The sequence below is a fragment of the Amblyomma mixtum genome, chromosome 1, assembly GCF_055824585.1.
Source record: "Amblyomma mixtum isolate Tamu chromosome 1, ASM5582458v1, whole genome shotgun sequence".
NCBI lineage: Eukaryota > Metazoa > Arthropoda > Arachnida > Ixodida > Ixodidae > Amblyomma > Amblyomma mixtum.
This window is the reverse complement of record NC_143012.1, coordinates 184,396,651-184,416,452: the sequence shown is the minus strand read 5'-3', so window position 1 is coordinate 184,416,452 and position 19,802 is coordinate 184,396,651. Positions and strand designations below refer to the sequence as shown.

Sequence of the window (19,802 nt, the reverse complement as noted above, 5' to 3'; positions counted from 1 at the left end):
TGAGTGTCGGCTATCTACTTTTTATGCTTTCCGTGTTTCTTCGCCCTCTATGGACGCTTTACGTTGACTTTCCATGTGCTCTCTGTGCTGTGTGTGCGAAGGTCTGTGAACGCTTCGAACATTGATGACCGTCGTATTGTGTGTGGTGTGTAGTGTGCGCGCTGTGGTGCGGTGTTCTGTGTTGCGATCGTCGAACGCGTCTGGTGTCGCTCTCCTGAAGTTGAGTTCTTTCCCTTGGAAAAAACTTCCGAAGAGGGGGCCTTCTGTAAGGAGATAGCGCCACCGAACGGCGTTCGTGAGAAGAAGACAAAGCACGAGGAGCGCGTGCGGAGGGGAACGCGGGGCAGGTCGAAGAGCATTACGTGGGAGAGAAGAGAAGAGCGCGGTGGGCGACGGACGTGGACGAGTTCTGCTGGCTCCCCGAGTTCCGGGCTTGGGCCTTAGCCGCAGACGTCCGGGCCACCAGACCTGGACATCCATCGTCGAGAGCCTCAACCACCAGGCCCAGGCGCCACTCTTCTCCGTCCATCCGTCAGCTGCTCTACATAGGCCGCTTCGGGCGCCTACGTGACTTTTCCGGGATACCAGACCTGGGAACCGTGCCGGGAGCCCACGAACGCTGACGCTGCGGTAGCCTTGCATCGGCGTTTGGAACGCCAAGAGACTCCTTGACTACCCGACACGCAGCCAGTCCTCGCCGCTCGTTGCTCGAATAAGACAAGTAGTGTGAACTTTCCTCTTTGACTCTTTTTCCTGCATTTATCATAAGCACTTTGTTCTGTTCCCCCGTGTGTTTTTCCCGTGTATTGTTGCGTTGTTCTCTTGTTCCTTTCCTTTCTTCTCGCTCATATTGTAATTGGTTTCCTTTCCGTTAAAAGCCGCCTCGTTTATTGTTTGTACTTTGGTGTTTGTTGAAAATAAGACCTGCAATCTCACAGAGTCCTCACAGTGACCAACTACCCTGAGTTGAGTCATACTGGGATTATAGTTGAGGTGTACAGCTGCCGTGGGCAGGACTTGCTTGCAAGTTCCTGTCCCGTCCTCTTGTTGGGTTCGATGGTGGGTGGCTGGCACCATGACCGAAAAACCTCAATTTTTTTACGCCTCCCCCCCCCCCCTTTCGAAACCTGATCGCTCTCTCAAGAGAGGGCGGAACGAAGCAGAGTTTTTTTTTTTCAAAAAAGAAAGCAACATTTCCCAAATTCCATGTCGTCCACAGTGAAGTGCAAGATTAACAGGCTAGAATTCTATCTCCAGTCATGGTATCCAAATGCTTAACGGAGGCTTTGGGCCTCGGCTATAAAGTATCAAAAATGGCGAGTGGCGATTTACTGCTGGAAGTCCGAGACAATGTTCAAACCTCCAAACTCGCAAACATAATGTCTAGTGGGGACACACCTTTCTCCATCACAGAACACCGATCCCTCAACACTATCCGTGGCATCTTCTCAGAAAATGATTTTCTACACCTCGCCGAGAAAGAAATGCTAGGATTCTCCGACCAAAGCGTCATGGATGTCTACCGAATCAAAGTCCGCAAGGACAACAAAGAAATAGATACCAAACACCTGGTCCTCACTTTCAACACATGCACATTTCCTGAAACCATCGATGTTGGATACCTCAAAGTAAATGTTAGACACTATATCCCTAACCCCGAGGATGCTTCAATTGTCAGAGGTTTGGCCACGGCTCAGAACTGCCGCGGCCGCAAAACTTGCGCGAAGTGCGCGTCAAAGGACCACCATTCTGAGGAATGTGACGCAGCTCTACGCTGCGCTAACTGTGAAGGATTCCACGCGGCGTACTTCAGGGCATGTCCGTCCTGAAATAAAGAAAAAGAAATAATCGCCATAAAGACAAAGGAAAGTATTTCATTTAGAGAAGCGAGGAGGCGTTTTGCGCTTAACAACATATTCTCCTTCACAGCGAAACCAAACTTCGCTGATGCAGGGGTGATGCGCAGGGGTGGTGCACCAAGCAGCACTCTGGCACCTGCGGAAGCCACTTTCACCGAGCCTAGGGCAGGGACATCCACGGCCCAGGCAGGGAGAGGGAAGGCTGCCCTGCCATCTTCAAAGCAGGGAGCGCCGGTCCATGGGTCGGCATCCCGCAGGGCTTCCCGCCGTCGGGAGAGGCCTGAAACCCACAGACCCGCGGCTTCACCCCGGTCTTCCAACACCTCTGACGGGGTGATGGATCTAACCCCCAGCCCGCCTGCTTTACAGCGGCGGAACAGCTGTCTTGAGCGAAAGGACAGGGCCCTCATAACGGGCCCAGAAAATAAGTAAACCCTTTATCATTCCTACCCCAAACATAAACATGGCTTCTATAGTTCAGTAGAACTGTAGAGGACTGTTGAGGAATTACAATGATATAACAGATATTTTAGCGTCAATGTTGCCTGTAGCTTTATGTCTACAGGAAACAAATCTCGGTCCACAACACATGAACATCTTGAAACATTATAAAACATTTAGACGAGATCGCGAAGAGGCAAATAGACATTCAGGAGGCGTCGCAATTGTCGTTTAAACCGGCGTCCTTGCTCAAGAGATCAGGCTCAAAACAAAACTTGAGGCAGTTGCGGTCAGCATTGTCAGCTACAAAACCATAACTATCTGTTCTGCGTATCTTCCTCCGCATATAAAATTAAGTCCGTGACCTACAGGAACACATCGATGAACTGCCAGAACCATACCTAGTAGTCGGGGATTTTAACACTCACTCCCCTTTTTGGGGAAGCGAACGCTGTGACGCTAGGGGCCAGATGATCGAAGATTTTATTCTCACAAATAATGTGTCTTTTAAATACAGAAAAGGCCACGTTCTATTCACCAACGTCTGGAAAAATGAGCTCTGTAGACTTGTCTTTTAGTTCACCATCTGTTTTTAACGATTTTAAATGGGATGTTTTAGACAACCCGTATGGGAGTGATCCCCTGCTAGTTTTTATCAGCCTATCATCCTCACCTGCCATACTCCCAACTAAACCACGGCGATGGAAGCTCTATCTAGCTGACTGGGCATTATTCAGAGAAAAAGCCAGTTTAGAAAGTATTTTCTCACACACACTTAGCTTTGACGAACTAAATGAAAATCTCCCGAAGTGTATCATCGATGCTGCACGCCTAGCTATTCCACAGTCCACAGGAGTGGTGCGCCAAAACCACAAGGTTTGGTGTACACAAGAATGTAAGATAGCGAAAAAACAGCAAATTAAAGCCTGGGGCGTTTTTCGTAGGTATCCAAGTCACAAGAATCTCATAAGTTTCAAAAAGGGAAAACCTAAAGCCCGATATATACGTCGTAATGCCGAAAAAACTTCTTAGCAAGGTTACGTGTCCTCCATAAACACCACAATAACATAAAAAAATGTGGGAGCAGGTTAGAAAAATAAATGGCAGCTCCTCCCCGTTCATACTTCCTCTTCTAACAGACCCCGGTGTAGAGATGTTGCTTCCATCATAGACAATTTGTCGCCCAGGGACGTTTAAGCCCAGCATCAACAGCTGAGATAATAATTTCATATGAAAAATATCTACAGCTCACTATAGTGAAAGCGTTGTGCAACTTCACTGGTGAGATTTATTTTCCTTAAATATCCTGAATGTCATCGTAAAATTTGTGCCACGTGAAGCCGTTTGAGTGCGCTGAAATCCAATGTCTCCTCACTGATAGCGTTCTTTCCATACTTAAGAACATAATTTTCTGACATGTAGAGCACGGTTGCTATAACACGGGGTACAACCTGAAATATTTTCACCAAAAAGTACAAGAGATTCTGGAAACCACTGCGTGTTACTGGTTTCGCGAGAAGGTAAGGTTAGCAATGTTCATACCTTCAGTGTGAAGATAGGATAGGACTATCTATAGCGTCAGATACATCTCGCCCTCACCGATCTCATTCTGCTGCAGATTCCTTCAGCGAAGGCTTTCTTGGAAAAGGCTTTGGATGCCCTATCACGCATGACCACCGTGCTAAGTCTGGAGTTGGACTCCACCTTCTCCTGTTGCACACATGCGGCAGAATTTCTGCGGATGCTTGCCAACCCTTTCGTTCCGATCGACCTGACTGTGCGTTGTGTACGTACTCCCGAGAACTCCCAGACAGCAGCACTCGTGTTCAAGGCGCTGGTGGAAAACCGAACCGTGACGAACCTCCGCCTGGACGACTTCACTTTAGGTTGGCAGGATGCGATGTCCCTCTCTACGCTTCTAATGAGGAACAGCACAATCCTGGATATCAACTGTGGCCAGTGCCGATGGGACAGAAGAGTACTAGAGGTAAGTGATGTTGTTGCGTTCCCCAGTGTTTGTTGTTCGTTCTCTTGTGCCGTGGTTTGGCATAGTGAATTGAAAAGGAATGTGAAGGCGCCTCACTCCTATTTATGATTGTCGTTTGAACTCTTCGTGCCGTGAATTTAAGGTAGCAAAAACGTTGTCCCGCTTATTCTTCATACGAAATTATTGACCAGCCCTAGAGTGATCTTAGCGTTTTATCACAGCTGAATATACAGCCCCCGAAAGAACTTCACTGTTGAGATTGTGACGTAGCCATTTACTACGGTTTATTCAGTATTTACGGTCGTTCTTCCAAGCTGGTATATCTTCAGGTGCGTTATTCCTTCACTCTATTTCCCGAAGAATACTGCATTTTAATTTTGTACTTCTATGCCAGTTTTAAGTTCGTTCTCTTTCACAATTCCCTTCGCGTAAGAGGTGAATGTGTAGGAGCCACTCACAGGGCAACGTAGGTGCTGTGGATCCGTTATGAGCCGTCCCTTTGGGAGCTTGGCCCGCTATGTGGACTGACCACCGCAAGTCATACCGAGCCCGAAAGAATGTCAGTCCAGCGTAGCGACGCAAATTACGACACGGTAGTCACGAGCACAGATTGGATTCAACCTCTCAAGTCTAGCTCCTCATGGTATTTGGCCGTATTTGTTAATGAGATCCGCTGGGCTGAACGTATTATGGTTGACCCCGAACATAGCCTTTGTGTAAATGTCGCAAGTGCACGTTACCACACGGCTGGTTTTATTAGTGAGACGTCGCTAGCCGTTAACTTGTTTTCCCGCGGTCAACTTGGCCGCACTCTCAATACGGAACACTCCCTTCTCGTAGAGCTGCAGTTTTCAGCCGTTACGGCTTTTGAGGAGGTGCTGTCGTTGCCAGGAATGAACCGGACGTCGCAGTGACGAGAGCGGCAAGATCCCTCGCGTACATTGTTTGTGCAAGAGGGGCACTGTAGCAGAACTGAGCGACAGTTTTACTTGTACAGGTGATGAGCACAGTCCCGATACTGAAGACGGTGTTTGTGGATTCAGGGTGGTTAACCGCTTCCGCAATGTAATGCGCTGCGCGCATGTACTGCGCCAGAGGAGTGCTCGGATTTCCCAAGTTTTCCTGCTACATATTCTATATTTCCAAAGAAAGGAGCTTCCTGCGGCTCTCGGGAGAAAGCATGATGTGACACAGTCAGCTTTCAGCTCCGTTCGAGGATTTATTATGTGAAGGTATTTATTCGAAGCGCTGGCCGGTAAGTGCTGGTCGAAAAGCGCCGTGACGGTCACACTCAGGCATCCCTCAGGGATCCTGACTCACTTCGTGTGCCTCTCCTCTGCGCTGCTCGAACTGCTGCCGGTCCGTCCCATTACTGTTAATAAGATTTGTCCGTATTTGTAAGAAGGAATCTAGTAAACGGGTTTATTTCTAAGCTGTGTAGAGGACTACTTATGGACACAAGTCAGCTGTAGTTCTGTGTAAGATATGTAGAGCCCTTGGTCTCTCATTTCCAAACTTTTAGAGACCATTTGGTTTTTAGGGGTGTCGTGTAGACTTCTACACGGCAGACAAGCAAAGCCCGTGGCATGGATACTTTTACGAAAGATGGTATATATACTGGCCTACCTGTCAACATATCTGGGTCCTAGACACCGCAGCCGACAGCATGGGACATTTTTAGCTCATACAGCACTGATATCACTTAGCATGCCGGAGAAAATTATTGTGCAAATAAGATAGGGTAAGAAAATAAGCTAAAAAACGAATCAAGCATATCAATCTAGGTAGAATAGTAGACCTTACATCTTTGCGCTTTCCTGAAGAGGTGAAATTATTAGAGAAATGTTTCGTCACGCCAACACGTTAACAGTTCGAGCAGTGGTCTTGACGCCGCAAGGTAACGTAACCTAGGTGGCTTGCCTGCCTCCTATATTGTTCTCTGGGAACCAGCTGCCAGAGCCATGCCCATGATTTTTAGCGCATAACTCCGATGCCCGCAACGCCGACAGAGGATTTTCTGCAAAACAGGGCCTTCAATGCTATTGCGTTAAACAAGGTGGAGGAAGGCTCACGCGAGCATCGTAACGGACTAGAGTTATCGTTAGTTGGCATATCGTATATAAACGCAGGATTCATAAATTTTCTTCGGGAATCACTTTTTTTTCGTGACAAAACACGGGAGAAGTAAAAAGAACATATTGCATAGCTCAAGAGTGTCGACGTTGGTGCATTTGCAGTTTTTCATGGATTGGGCGTAGGAGGGGGACCAGGGAAGGGGAGGAAGAGGAAAGACGGTCCGACAGATCATCTTCCACTTGTGTATCCCGCAGTGGGGTGAGCTATAAGGGTATATGTAAAATAAGAAAACGAAAGGGTGAGAGAACAATAACCATCGGTCACTCAAGCATGTCACTCTCAGAGATCTAAAGACTGCTTTGTAAGATTTGAGGGCCGCCGATTGCTGCCCCGCCAGTCCGAAGATCTCCCGTTCCACCAGAAGGCGAGGATTGTGGCGCGCAGAGCACAGCATAGCGACTCCTCTCACAGCTGAAAGAACTACGCTCACAGTAGTCGTCATAATATCGGCTCACATCTACATGTGTCACAGGCACGACTACTGGCCATGCTAGAGCAGAAGAACTGTTTCTTTGTAAAATCAACATCAAGTTGCAGGGGGCAGAGCAGTGTTACTTCTGTCGCGGTATCATAGGAGAAAGGCGAAGCCATTGTCTTGTGTCAAGCGACCGCAGTGGTGGCCTCCAGGTAAGAGCACCCGCTTCGCATGCAGGGGGTTCGATGCGCAGTGCCGCCGGGTACCCACCGGTGATACAATGCGTACACGCTTTCCCTTGGCCTGGCGCTCGGCCTCTTTAGGGTGGAATGCTTGGGAAGTGGGTGTTTGACAGCACCTTCAAGAAGAAAAATATCTCGTGAAACGGTGCTCTTCAGCCCCCAATGCCCTTGCGCCATAAAAAACCAGTTCCACAAGAGAAATTTTGAGCTCCCTCGTCATCGTGCGAAGCCGGCCCGCTGCGTCAAAATTTAATATAGGAATAGACACATGAAGCCAAGTGCCTCGTTGTGGACAGATGGGGCGTCTTCGTACGCAAGCGGTTTCCTGCGAGTCGTAGTGTTCCGGCAGCCATGGAAAATTAAATCGTGAACGTTGCCTGTTGCTCTGTCATGAAGTTAACGGATTTCTGTAAACAGCTGTTCATACCAATCGCGCCGTAGTGCGGATTGCAGACCCTCTATGGCTGCAATGAAATCTAAAAAACAAACTCTGTATTCATTTCCGTTTTCTTGTTTGAACAAATAAGCTGTAGTTTGGGCGTAATGTGTTACAGATGCTTAATTTATTCAATTGGGCGTAATACTTTATGCAAGTGCAGCAGGCACACTACTTCGTCTAGACTTTCACAAAAGTAAACCAGACAAGTTGAAACGAAATTGCGGTGCACGCGATATTCAAAGAAGTAAAAACAAACAACAAAATAAATGTTGAGGTATATTTGCTGTTACACCGCCAAGAAGTACCTTCAAATTAAAAAAAAAGCAGGAACTAAAGCTCGCTACATTAGTCAAAATGCAAAAAGGCGTCGTGAAAGAGATTCGTTTCGTCCAGGAACAGCCAAATTACATGCCACAACCTAGACACACAGAGCCACAAACTAGATGGTCGCTATTCTCCCTTCACTCCGCAGGGGCGTCTGATTGATGCAGACGATGGTGAGTTGCGACACCACGGGTACCTGAGCATCCGCAGGGACATCCCCGCAGGGGGATGATGGTGAGCAGTGTGCCACCACGGACCCGAGCACCCGCGCTTAGCCGTGCGTGGCATCGCCATGTCCGGGGAAAAGGGGATCCTAGTGGTTGAGCCAATGCCGAGCGTTTGGACCCTTAAGGCCCCTCGGCGGAGGCAACACACCACTTTGGCCCCAGCTTCCTGTAGACGGCACCTCCGACCTGACCCGACCGGGGGAAATCGGCAGTCGCCTTTTCCTGTTCTCCTCTCCATCTTTCACTTTCCTATCTCTTTCTTACAACTCTCCTGTCTCCTCCTATTTCCCCAGTTTTTTCACTTTTCACAGGCGGCTAGGGTTAACCTTGTGTGGCCAACTGCCCTGATTTGCGTCATATTTGGTTATAGTTGAGGTGTACAGCTGGCGTGGGCAGGACTTGCTTGCAAGTTCTTGTCCCGTCCCCTTGTTGGGCTCCATGGTGGGTGGCTGGCACAATGACCGAAAAACCTGAATTTTTATGGCTCCCCCTTTTTCCTAACCTGATCGCTCTCTCAAGAGAGGGCGGAACGAAGCAGCAGACTTTTTTTCAAAAAAGAAAACAGCATTCACCAAATTTTATGTGATCCACAGCGAAATAGCTGAAAAACAAGCTAGAATTCTATCCCCGTTCCTTGTGTCAAGAAGCTTAACAGATGCCTTGGGCCTTGGCTATAAGGTATCGAAAATGGCCAGTGGAGACTTATTGCTAGAACTGCGTGACAATGTCCAGAACTCGAAAATCGCAAACATTGCAGCCATTGGAGAAATCCCAGTCTCCATAACAGCACATAGATCTCTGAACACCGTCCGCGGCGTCATCTCTGAAAATGATTTCATGTATCTAGCAGAAAAAGAGATGCTGGAAGGTCTCATCGACCAAAATGTCACAGATGTGCACAGAATAAAAATCCGGAAAGACAATAAGGAAATAGATAAAAAGCACCTGGTTCTCACCTTCAACACAAGTACATTACCTGGAACCATCGAAGTCGGATATCTTAAACTTAATGTCAGGCACTACATTCCAAACCCCCGAAGATGCTGCAATTGCCAGAGGTTTGCCCACGGCTCACAGAGCTGCCGCGACCGCAAAACGTGCGCAAAATGCGCATCGAAGGACCATGTTTCAGAGAACTGCGACGACACTGCGCTACACTGTGCAAACTGTGAAGGAGAGCACGCTGCCTGCTCAAGGTCGTGCCCATCCTGGAAGAAGGAGAAAGAAATCATAACTATAAAAACACAGGAAAACACCAGCTTTGGAGAAGCACGAAAACGATACGCACAGACGCAGGGCACTTTCTCCTTCAGCGCAAAAATGAACTTCTCCTATGTGGTGCGTGGGCGCGGCATACCACACCGGCCGACGGCACCTGCCCCGCTCACACACAGTGAGCCTGGGGCAGGGCCATCCGCGCCTCTGGCAGAAGCAGTGAAAACTGCTATGCCACCCCCGAAAAAGAGCCCGCCGGCTACGAAGTCGGCAGCTCGCCAGGCTTCCCCCGTTCGGGAGAAGCCCAACCCTCTTCCCGCGGGTTCTCCGCGGAACTCCAGCGCCTCTACCGAGGCGATGGACACACTCCCGAGCTCGCCTCCGCTGCAGCGGCGACGAAGCTCTCTAGAACAAAAAAAAGAAAGACTGTCATCACCGGGCCCAAACAAGCAGGGACCTAAGTTTTAGCTCATCCCAGAAACCATCATGGCGTTCCTAATCCACTGGAACTGCCGTGGACTACTAACCAACTATAGCGATGTAACAGATCTTTTAAATTCATTGTCGCCTGTGGCATTGTGCCTGCAGGAGACAAACTTGGGGCCTCTGCAAAGACATGTTTTAAAGAAGTACAAAGTATTCAGAAAAGATCGAGAGCAGGCGAGTAGGTTCTCTGGAGGAGTTGCTATTATTGTCAGCAGTGGTGTTGCAACACATGAAATTGGACTGCAAACAAAATATGAAGCAGTTCAAGTCACTGTTCTTGATTACAAAACAATAACAATATGCTCTATATATCTTCCACCACATCTCACTGTAACACTTCATGATTTAGAGGCACTTTTTAAACAGCTACCAGAGCCATATCTAGTAGTAGGAGATTTTAATGCACATTCCTCATCTTGGGGGAGCGATCAGACAGCCGAGGGCGTATTTTAGAAGATTTTATTTTGTGCAATAACGTCTGCCTGCTCAACACAGGGCAACCAACATACTGCTCTACGAGCTCAGGAAAAATGACCTGCCAAGATTTATCTTTTACCTCTCCATCTGTTTTTACTGATTTTAACTGGGACGTCCTCGATAACCCTTACGGAAGCGATCACCTTCCTGTATTATTTAGTCTATCATCGTCACCAAAAGTCATCCCGAGCAAACCACGTCGCTGGAAGCTACACTTAGCGGATTGGGCGCTGTTGAAAGACATGGTCACTCTCGAGGACATCTTTTCGGATGAGCTTAGTGTCGATGAACTGGATGAAAGGTTCACAACCTGTATTATTACTGCTGCGCACCAATGTATTCCCTTAACCTCAGGAGTCGTACAACATAAACATAAATTCTGGTACACACAAGAATGCAAGGAGGCAAAAAAAACAAAACAAAGCCTGGGGGACTTTTCGGAGGTACCCAACGCATCAGCATCTCGTAAATTTTAAAAAGACGAAAGCCAATGCGCACCGCATCCGCCGTGATGCCGAGAAGACCTCCTGGAAAAACTATGTATCTATCAATTGTTCAATTACATGTATCATCTATCAATTGTTCAATTACATCAAAAAAGATGTGGGAACAGGTGCATAAATTAGACGGCAAATTCTCTCCCTTTACAGTACCATTTCTAACAGCCCCTGGAACACAAACAAGCATAGATGAACAGGCTAACATACTAGGACAACATTTCTCTGACGTTTCAAGCTCCTCACAATACACACAGTCATTCTTAAAACACAAAAACACAACTGAAAAGCAGAAACTTGCAACGACTGGCAGTACAAACGAAACATACAATACATTATTTACAATTCAGGAGATCCAAAACGTACTGTCCTCCGGTAAACAGACAGCACATGGCCCGGATGATGTACATTATGAAATGCTTGCCCACCTGTCCGAAGCTGCTGTAGGGGCACTTCTGCAATTTTTCAACAAGATATGGGTGTCCGGAAAGATGCCGGAGGCTTGGAAAAAAGCAGTTATTGTACCCTTCTTAAAACCTGGAAAGCCGCCCACCTTCCCTAATAGTTACAGGCCCATAGCCCTTACAAGTTGTATAGCAAAATCATTTGAAAGTGTGCTCAACGTTAGGCTAATGTTCATTCTAGAATCACGCGACCTCCTTGACATCCACCAGTGCGGATTTAAAAAAGGGTGTTCGACAACTGACCACCTCGTACGCTTAGAAAACACAGTCCGAGAGGCGTTCATACACCATCAACACTGTCTGGCAGTCTTCTTTGACATAGAGAAAGCATACGATACCACATGGAGATATGGGATTCTACGCGACTTGGCAGGTCTTGGCATCCGGGGTAGGATGTTGAACTGCCTGAAGGAATTCCTGTCGGACCGATCTTTTCAGGTGCGCCTGGGTGCAACCCTTTCGAAGACCTTTGTCCAGGAGCATGGTGTACCGCAAGGCTGTGTCCTAAGTACCACTCTTTGTCGTAAAAATGAACTCCATAGCAAAAATAATTCCCAACTCCGTTATGTATTCCGTATATGTTGACGATCTTCAGATTGCTTGCACGTCCTCCAGCCTGTCAACGTGTGAGAGGCAGGTACAACTCACATTAAACAAGCTAGCAATCTGGGCAGACCAAAATGGGTTCAAGTTCTCTCCGCAGAAAACAGTGGCTGTTGTTTTCTCGCTTAAAAGAGGCTTGCAGATCGATCCGAACCTACACCTAAATGGAGCCACACTTCCGGTAAAACAAGAACATAAATTTTTAGGAATACCATTTTTAGGAATACCATTTAATTTAGGTTCGCGCCTTTCAACTGGTGCATACAGGATTTTGCCCATAAACGTATGTGCGAAGAACCGAACGAACCATCACTTAGAGGGAGAAGAACCATGGTCACATGCCCGTAGAATCTAAAATTCCGTTTACTGCAGAAGCATATATGTTAACAAAATGGTACAAAGTGGCCATCTAGAACACTCTTTAACAACAAACCGCAAGATACCGGGCCACTGCTCCTCCACTGCCCACTGCAGCCATGGTAAAATTTCCATGCAATCTGTGAGTTCACTCTACAGTTCTGTAAACCATATTCCAGAACGGCGTACAATACAAGAATTTCTTGCACTCGAGGACAACTACAGTACTTTAATATTTTTATTGATGGTTCAAAAACAGATGATTATGTTGCAAGCGCAGTGGTACAGGGGAATTGGAATAAAATACTATGACTTCCACATTCAGCATCCATCTTCACTGCCGAATGTTACGCCATCTCTGTAGCCGTAGAAAAATATATTAAACGAGAACATCGCAAAGAGCATGACTTAGAGACTCGTTAATTGTGTTTACCACCCTTAACTGTATTAATGAAATCACTCCGCTGCTTAGAGAGATCAGTCACAAGTCATAGCTCAAGGACAAAACATAGGACTCTGGTGCGTACCAAGTCATGTCGGCATAAAAAGCAACGAAAGAGCAGATTTGTGCGTGCTCAAGCTAGATGCAAAGATATTAAAAGAATAATTATGCCCTATCAAGACTGCAAGAACTTAGTGCATCGTAAAGCAAGAAAAAATGGCAGCCTCTTTGGAACAACCAAATAAATAACAAACTACACTTGGTATAACTAGTTTTAGGTGAATGGAAGTCATGTGTGCACCAGAAACATTTCAAGGAAGTCATTATCTGCTGTCATCGTATTGGCCACACAGCTTTATGCTGACGAAACAAGACAAACCTGTCTGTGACCAATCCGGAGATGGACTTACGGCTAACCTCATCTTATTATCCTCTGCGAAACAGGAAGAAATAGCAAAAAGTATTCGATTCAATTTTATCACGAATGCATTCCTTATCATCTAGCACTGCCTTTGGGAGATAACTCAATCGATGACATGTCTTTTTAAAGGCAAACAGGATTTCTCAAGAAAGTCTAGATTCTGACCAGTGCTCGTTTTTTTTTCTGATAGCCCTCAGCAGCCTTCTCAGTCCTGAGAAGGCTGACTCCTTTATTTGGTTCGCTGAGAGCCTCGAGATCCTTGCAAAGTTAAGGATAGCTACTGAGGTTAACCTTCTTTAGAGCTTTTACTAGTAGCCTTTTCTGAAATTTCTTTTCTATGTGATCACTAGGTAGGGCTGACGTTTTAGGCCCTCTCCACCACCGATGATTTTGTCACCTTGCTATGAAATTCAGCGAACTTTTCGCAAATATCTTTCCTTGGCGAACGATGGCCTTAGTTGATACATGCCATTAAATACAACACAACAAGCTCCTGCGGCTAGACCCCAGGAAATCCGCCGGCCCCGATAATATATCCACTACATTTCATAAAATGTAGGCTGAAATGCTAGCCAAGTTATTGATAATAATATTTAATAAGCCCCTTGAATCGGGTGTTCTACCAGATGAATGGAAAATTTCCCGCGTGTTTCCGGTTTTTAAAAGTGGCAGCCGACTGCAAGTTGGTAATTACCGACATATTTCACTCATTTCCACCTCCTGCAAAGTGCTAGAACACGTACTCACCAAATACCTCAACAATATTTTAGACCCGACGGGAATAATGACCAAAGCCCAACATGGCTTCCGTCGGCATTCTCAGCTACAACACAGCTAGTGGTAACTGTAGATGAACTTGCCATAGTACTTGATTGAGGTGGCCAGGCCGACTTGATTTTTTATATTAGAAAACTTTCGATAGTCCCTCATCGTAAATTAGTAACAAAAATGAAATTATTAGGCACTCTGGATCAAGTAATCAATTGGGTCACATCATATTTATGAAAACGAAAGCAGCTTGTCGACATCGATGGAGCCACCTCTCGATTCTTAGAGGTTTACTCAGGTGTGCGTCAGGTATCGGTTTTGGGTCCAGTACTATTCAATATCTATATAAAGAACCTCGCAGAAGCTCTCAAACCCTCGGTTGCCGTAAAGCTCTTTGCGGAGTAATGTATTATATTTAATTATATCAAATCTGTGTCTGACCAGATAACTTTGAACACAGATCTACAATTAGCAAAATGTTGTAACGAAGGGGACATTGTTATTAGCTTCGACAAGACAGTTTTTCCCTGAATCAGTAAATAGACAACGTAACTCAATTTTTCATACGACATTACTCACAACGCAATCAGAGCTTTAAAAGTACATAAGTATCTAGGTGTCACAATAACGTCACGGCTCAAGTGGACAAAACACATCTATAATATGTGTTCCTCCGCCCGCAAAAAGTTAGGATTTCTGAAGTTTCGGGTTAGCGGTTGACCTACTGCCTTAAGACTAAAGGCATATAAACCCGCTGTGAGGCCAAGAATCGAATATTCCTGCATTGCTTGATACCCCTGTACGATAGATGACACCCAAAAACTATAAAAAATGCAACGTCTCGCGGAACGATTCATTTACAACCGTTGCAGGCGCCTAGGCTCTCTGACAGAAGAAAGCCCGTCTAAACTTATTTCATTCATTATACTTTTCTCGACTTGGTAATCGATCCGAAAATTACATCGCTAATGATTCCAGACGAGCCCCGCGCCATAAGCATACCCGCAGCCTGAAACCTGTTTTTGCACCCACAAATGCATACAAGTTTTCTTGTTTTACCGAAAACAGTTTCTGAACTGAATGCTCTACCGGAAGACTCTCCGTAGCTTTATAATCATTCTTGATATCTTCACTTTTGGGTTAGTACCTATTCTGTGCCAGCATTTTGAACTGCATTTGCATTGCTTATTTTGTGGTATCTCTATTGTTCGGTGCTATCATACTTGCTTTGCTTTTTCCCCTGTGTTGGTTGGTTGGTTGGTTTATGGGGTTTAACGTCCCAAAGCGACTCAGGCTATGAGAGAGGCCGTAGTGGAGGGCTCCCGAAATTTCGACCACCTGGGGTTCCCCTGTGTGTATTTCCCTCACCTGCTTCAACGTACATCATGTCCGCAGCATTCAATAAATAAATGACTGATAAAATAAATAATCGCGGAATTCTCAGTGATACAGTTCCCTTAATGCGAGTTACGCTTGGATCAAGCGTTTAATTTCACTACACTAGGTGATGCTGGGATCGTGAAATAGGAGTGCCGGACACAATTCTAAGAGTGAACAAATTAGGCATTACTACATAATATATTCAATGTTATGTGGATGAACTAACAATTGGTCAGAATCCCATGCCACTTTCAGCTAGACTTCGAACTGAGCACATATTTTTGGCACATTTCACGAACGCCTCACCCGAAAATATGCAGGGGCAAAGTGCTGCGTGCTCTTAATAGTTCTTTGTGAAACCGCAATGGTCGCGCAGAAGACTACGAGTTAAGCAATGTGGAATATTCGCAGCTTGATTCACTGCAAGTGAGGTGGCACGCCCAAAACCTGATCCAGGGCCTCGCGGCGACGACGTCATTGCGACGCCTTGCTCTCGACTTCGACTTCAATGAATTGGAGCTGCACGGCCTCCTCTCCGCTGCGAACAACTGCGCCACGCTCCGAGAGCTGCACTTCCCGTTCCTTAGAATCGACAGTGTGGTAATTTGGGCCACGCGAACTTGTCCTCTGGAAGTGATGAAGAAGATGACCTTCGCCACGTGAGTCACTTATGAAAGCTGTTTCGGCAGTGGACGCTTTCTCGGTTCTCAGTGAAGAGCTCTTTTGAGATTGTAATCCTTCTTTTTTTGTAATCAATTTTTTACTTGCAGATGCGTGTATTATTCAATCAGATCTCTTCGCTGACCAGAGCCCTCAGTGTTTATTTTACAGCTTTTGGTACCCGTAATGCTTTTCGGTAAAATCATGTTAATATATGTTAAAAATGTATTTTCCAGGCTGCCCACGAGACTGCTCACAACTAGCATCACTCTGAATATAGACAACTTCATGCAGGCTGGACGGTGTTACTGTCGCTGCTAATAAATTAACTCTACAGAATTAAACGTTACCATGTCGATACGTTGGGCCGGAGCCTAACGGTAATAACCGACCACTTGATGCTCTTCATGGTATGCCGTACACACTCACGTGAACTATACAATTAACGCTGGATATAACTGAATGGAGGGAAGGCCGCTATTCTGCGTAAATGCGGTTTTCGGTTTCGGTTTTCGGTAAATGCGGTTTCAAGACGAACTGAAGCATCTTGACCAGCTTGCGGTCACTGACCCTTTCGCAACAAAAAACTCTTTGAATATCACTGAATTACTTCAAGATAAGCAGCAAATTAGGTTTTTCTTTTCTGTTGATGTGAAAGATCTTTTCTATTTCATTCCCTATAAGGAACTGTTCACAGCCGTTCAAGCATGCATTGAGGAAAGGGGGGTTGCGTCCTTTCAAAACGAAGCTGGTGTGTCACTAGGGAATTTTATTACTTTGTTAGAATTTTACCTTAATGCTACAGTGGTAGAGTTTGAGAGTGGATTGTTTATACAAAAGAAAGGAATTTGTGTTGGCTCCCGTGTTGCGCCGGTTCTGAGCAATATTTTTCTTTCAATGATTGATCGAAGTGTGAATCAGCAGTTAGATAAAGATAGAGTATTGAAGGTTTTCAGGTACGTCGATGATTTTTTTATCCTTCTAAATAAACAGGACACACAGCCCTACTTAGGCACAGTTAACGAGATTATAAGAATTTTTAACGAGAACGGAGAAGGATCGGAATTTACATCGGAGACACCGGAAAGTGATAAATTTGTTTTTAGACCTGGAAGTTTCCATAACCAATGAGACGATGTGCTGGATGTACCACCATTCTGCCCAGAAAAGATTTTTGTCTTATAAATCGGCGCACACTAAGACAATTAAATGAGCCATTCCCATGTCAGGTTTAAAGGCCGCCATTGCGAAGTCCAGTTGCCTTACCATGGAAACAAGCTTCCAGTTTCAGATGGTACAGCTTCAGGATGCAGGCTTCCCGCAGTCTCTCCTGACAAGTGTGGTGGAGTCACTTATTCATAGCATAAAGGGCGTGGAACGAAAGAAGCCTAAGCTTGTTAAGGAAAGAATTAAGCCAGAAGTGTTCCCAACTCCCAACGCGTTGCTCATAATCTAAAAAAAGTTGCATCTAAATTTAAGGTTCCAGTAGTATTATCTCCTCCCTCTAAGGTAGCCTCGTTGTCTCCTCGTGTCAACTCGGAAACAAGAGGAGAAAAATCCCGTGGAACCAGACAAACCCGTAGATACGTGGAATGCAGTCAAATGGTTATATATGAGATCCCGCTCGCATGTGGAAAAGAGTATGTTGAACAAACGAGGCGTTGCCTGATTGAAAGGTTCAGGGAGCATGAACGTTCCATGTTGATTGGAACGGGTTCGAATCTGCCTCTTCATTGCAAGGACTGTGAACAAAACTCCTGCCGGCCCGTTCTTGAGAAAACCGTTGTTTTAGGTAGAGGCAATGCTCGAGTGTCCTGCGCAATAAAAGGAAGCTTTTGTGATGAGAAAAAAGGGTGTAAATGCTGTTAGCGATGCATCTATCGTCTTGTACAAAACTGAAGAAGGCTTTTTAGAAAGGTTTTCCTGAGTACGAGCACGTGTACAGGTGTTTTTTTTTCCCCAACGTAATCTGAAGTGTTCAGTGCACATGTCTTTTCTTTACGGGTTTTCCTGCTTCACGTCATTTTTTTTAATGCATTTGTTATTTGTTATTGTTTGTTATTTGTTTGTTATTATCCTATTGAATTCTATTCAGTCACGTTTCTTTGGCCCTATACACTACGTGTCATGCTTTTTAATGTTCTTCCGCCGCCTTTATTGTTTTTAACTACGTCGTATTTTTAGTTTTTGTCTTTTATCGCTTTTATGACCCTTTACATCATTCTGACGTTTGCTGCAGCTGACAGGTGGTGGGATGATGTGCCTATATAATGCGTGTTTCATTCAATAAAGAATCAGTTGTTAGTAGCGCGTTGTGCTGTCAACCTTTCTTGTAATTGTCTCGTGTTTTGCACTAACTTTTGAACGTAGAACAAGACTCAGTTCATTTAGAATTATTTTACAAAGGACACATTCAATTTCTTGTGCGTCAGACAGCCTGATTACTTGAAAAGAATCTCGAAAAAGAATTGTAACACCACTACCGGAAGAAGTCCTGTCTTTGAGCATAATTCTGCATCCTGGTGGTGTAATTGCTTCGCCAGATATCAAAGTGCAGCGCAGGTTTATGCGCTACTGCTATACTTTCCAAATCCCTCAGACTTGTTCACACTGCTCCGGGCGTTAAACAGAAATCATCTTAGCGATTTGTTTTGAATGCTTTCTATTCATTGGTCACTTTGTTTCATATTCCTGCTGCTACACTCTGGGATTCTTTCTTAGCTAGCGTCATCTCAAACTGCCAGATCGTCAGCAATTTTTACCTTACAATTAGCTTAACCTTCTGACCAACTTTTCGAATCCCTGCGGTGCTTTCCCAGAGTTTCTTCCGTATGTGCGTTGTGGTATGCGAAAAGTCGTCTGAAATAGTGTAGTCGGTGTCTTTACGTTTCGAGCTGTTTTTCAGTATATTAACGTTCTCATGACGATCCAATAGCTTGATAATAACAGGTCGATGCTTGTTGGGTTGGTTGCGGCCGATTCTATGTATTCTCTCTGCTGAAACAACTTCCGTGTCTATTTTGTCGCAGTACACGCCTTTCAACACACTCTGTGACAGTTCTTCGTAAGTTTCATTAAGATTTTCAGGAATGGTAAACGCGATTACAATATTTCGTGTGCCCCGGTCTTCTAGGTCGAAAAGCTTCCTTTCTAAGCTTGCAACTCGTGATTATAGGACACCTTGCACAGTATCTTGGACAGTTTGCTTCAAATTCCGCGTTGTACAGGGATTAATGTGGCACACGTCTTATTTTTCCTGATGTTTGCGAACAAAAAATGAAGATTAAAGGTGGCGCTTGTCCCATGACCTCCTTCTCTTCTGTGTCCGTCTTCAGCATGCCCTGAGATACTTCCTGAGATTACAAAATAACGTGTAAATTTTATGGAAGCTTCGGTTTATATCAAAACCATAAAATAGCTTGAAAAATCAATTTACAAGTTCAGTGTCTGCAGGAACTAGCTGCCGCATTTGCTACTCTTAAAACGAACTACTCAGCTTTAGTGTGAACAGCGCTGCATTTTGTTTCACAGAGTAATTAGTTTTAGAACGCCTTCCCCAGAAAAAAAGTCGGTGCGCAATGAACTCTCATGTGTAGTAAGCGCCGTAAAGCCTTAGCTGTAAAAAAGCAGTATTGTTTCCCTTCCATCAACTTTTGCATTCATCTCCCTCAGTGGGGCAAGTAACGCGTTTTCACCAACACGCGTCAATAATTTATTCACAATATTTCGGGCTTCTCAGGAGTCTTGTTGCAGTGCCGCCTCAATAACAAGCTTAAAAATTGTTTCGGCATAAAAACAGAAGGGCCGCAAGTCACGTAAAAAAGATCAGAAAGAACAAGTCTGTATGGCTTTGGTAATCCTACATAGCTGTTTTTTATTAGTTTTCCTTTTTGAGCGGCGAACAGTGACGGCAGAGTGAGCGGCTGGGTGGATGTTATGGCCGTTGTTGCAGTCATTATCAC

The 19,802-nt window shown here is 45.4% G+C and overlaps 1 protein-coding gene across 1 annotated transcript in view; it reads left to right on the top strand.

Moving 5' to 3' along the window:
- The first annotated feature begins 3,924 nt into the window (after positions 1 to 3,924).
- The window catches only part of LOC149370193 (uncharacterized), a 30,161-nt gene continuing 14,283 nt past the window's right edge, over positions 3,925 to 19,802 (top strand). Inside the window, exons 1-2 of the mRNA XM_089577185.1 lie at positions 3,925 to 4,287; positions 15,592 to 15,839. Coding sequence (XP_089433311.1) covers positions 3,970 to 4,287; positions 15,592 to 15,839 — 566 coding nt within the window. The 5' untranslated portion in view covers positions 3,925 to 3,969. The remainder of the gene's footprint in view (positions 4,288 to 15,591; positions 15,840 to 19,802) is intronic.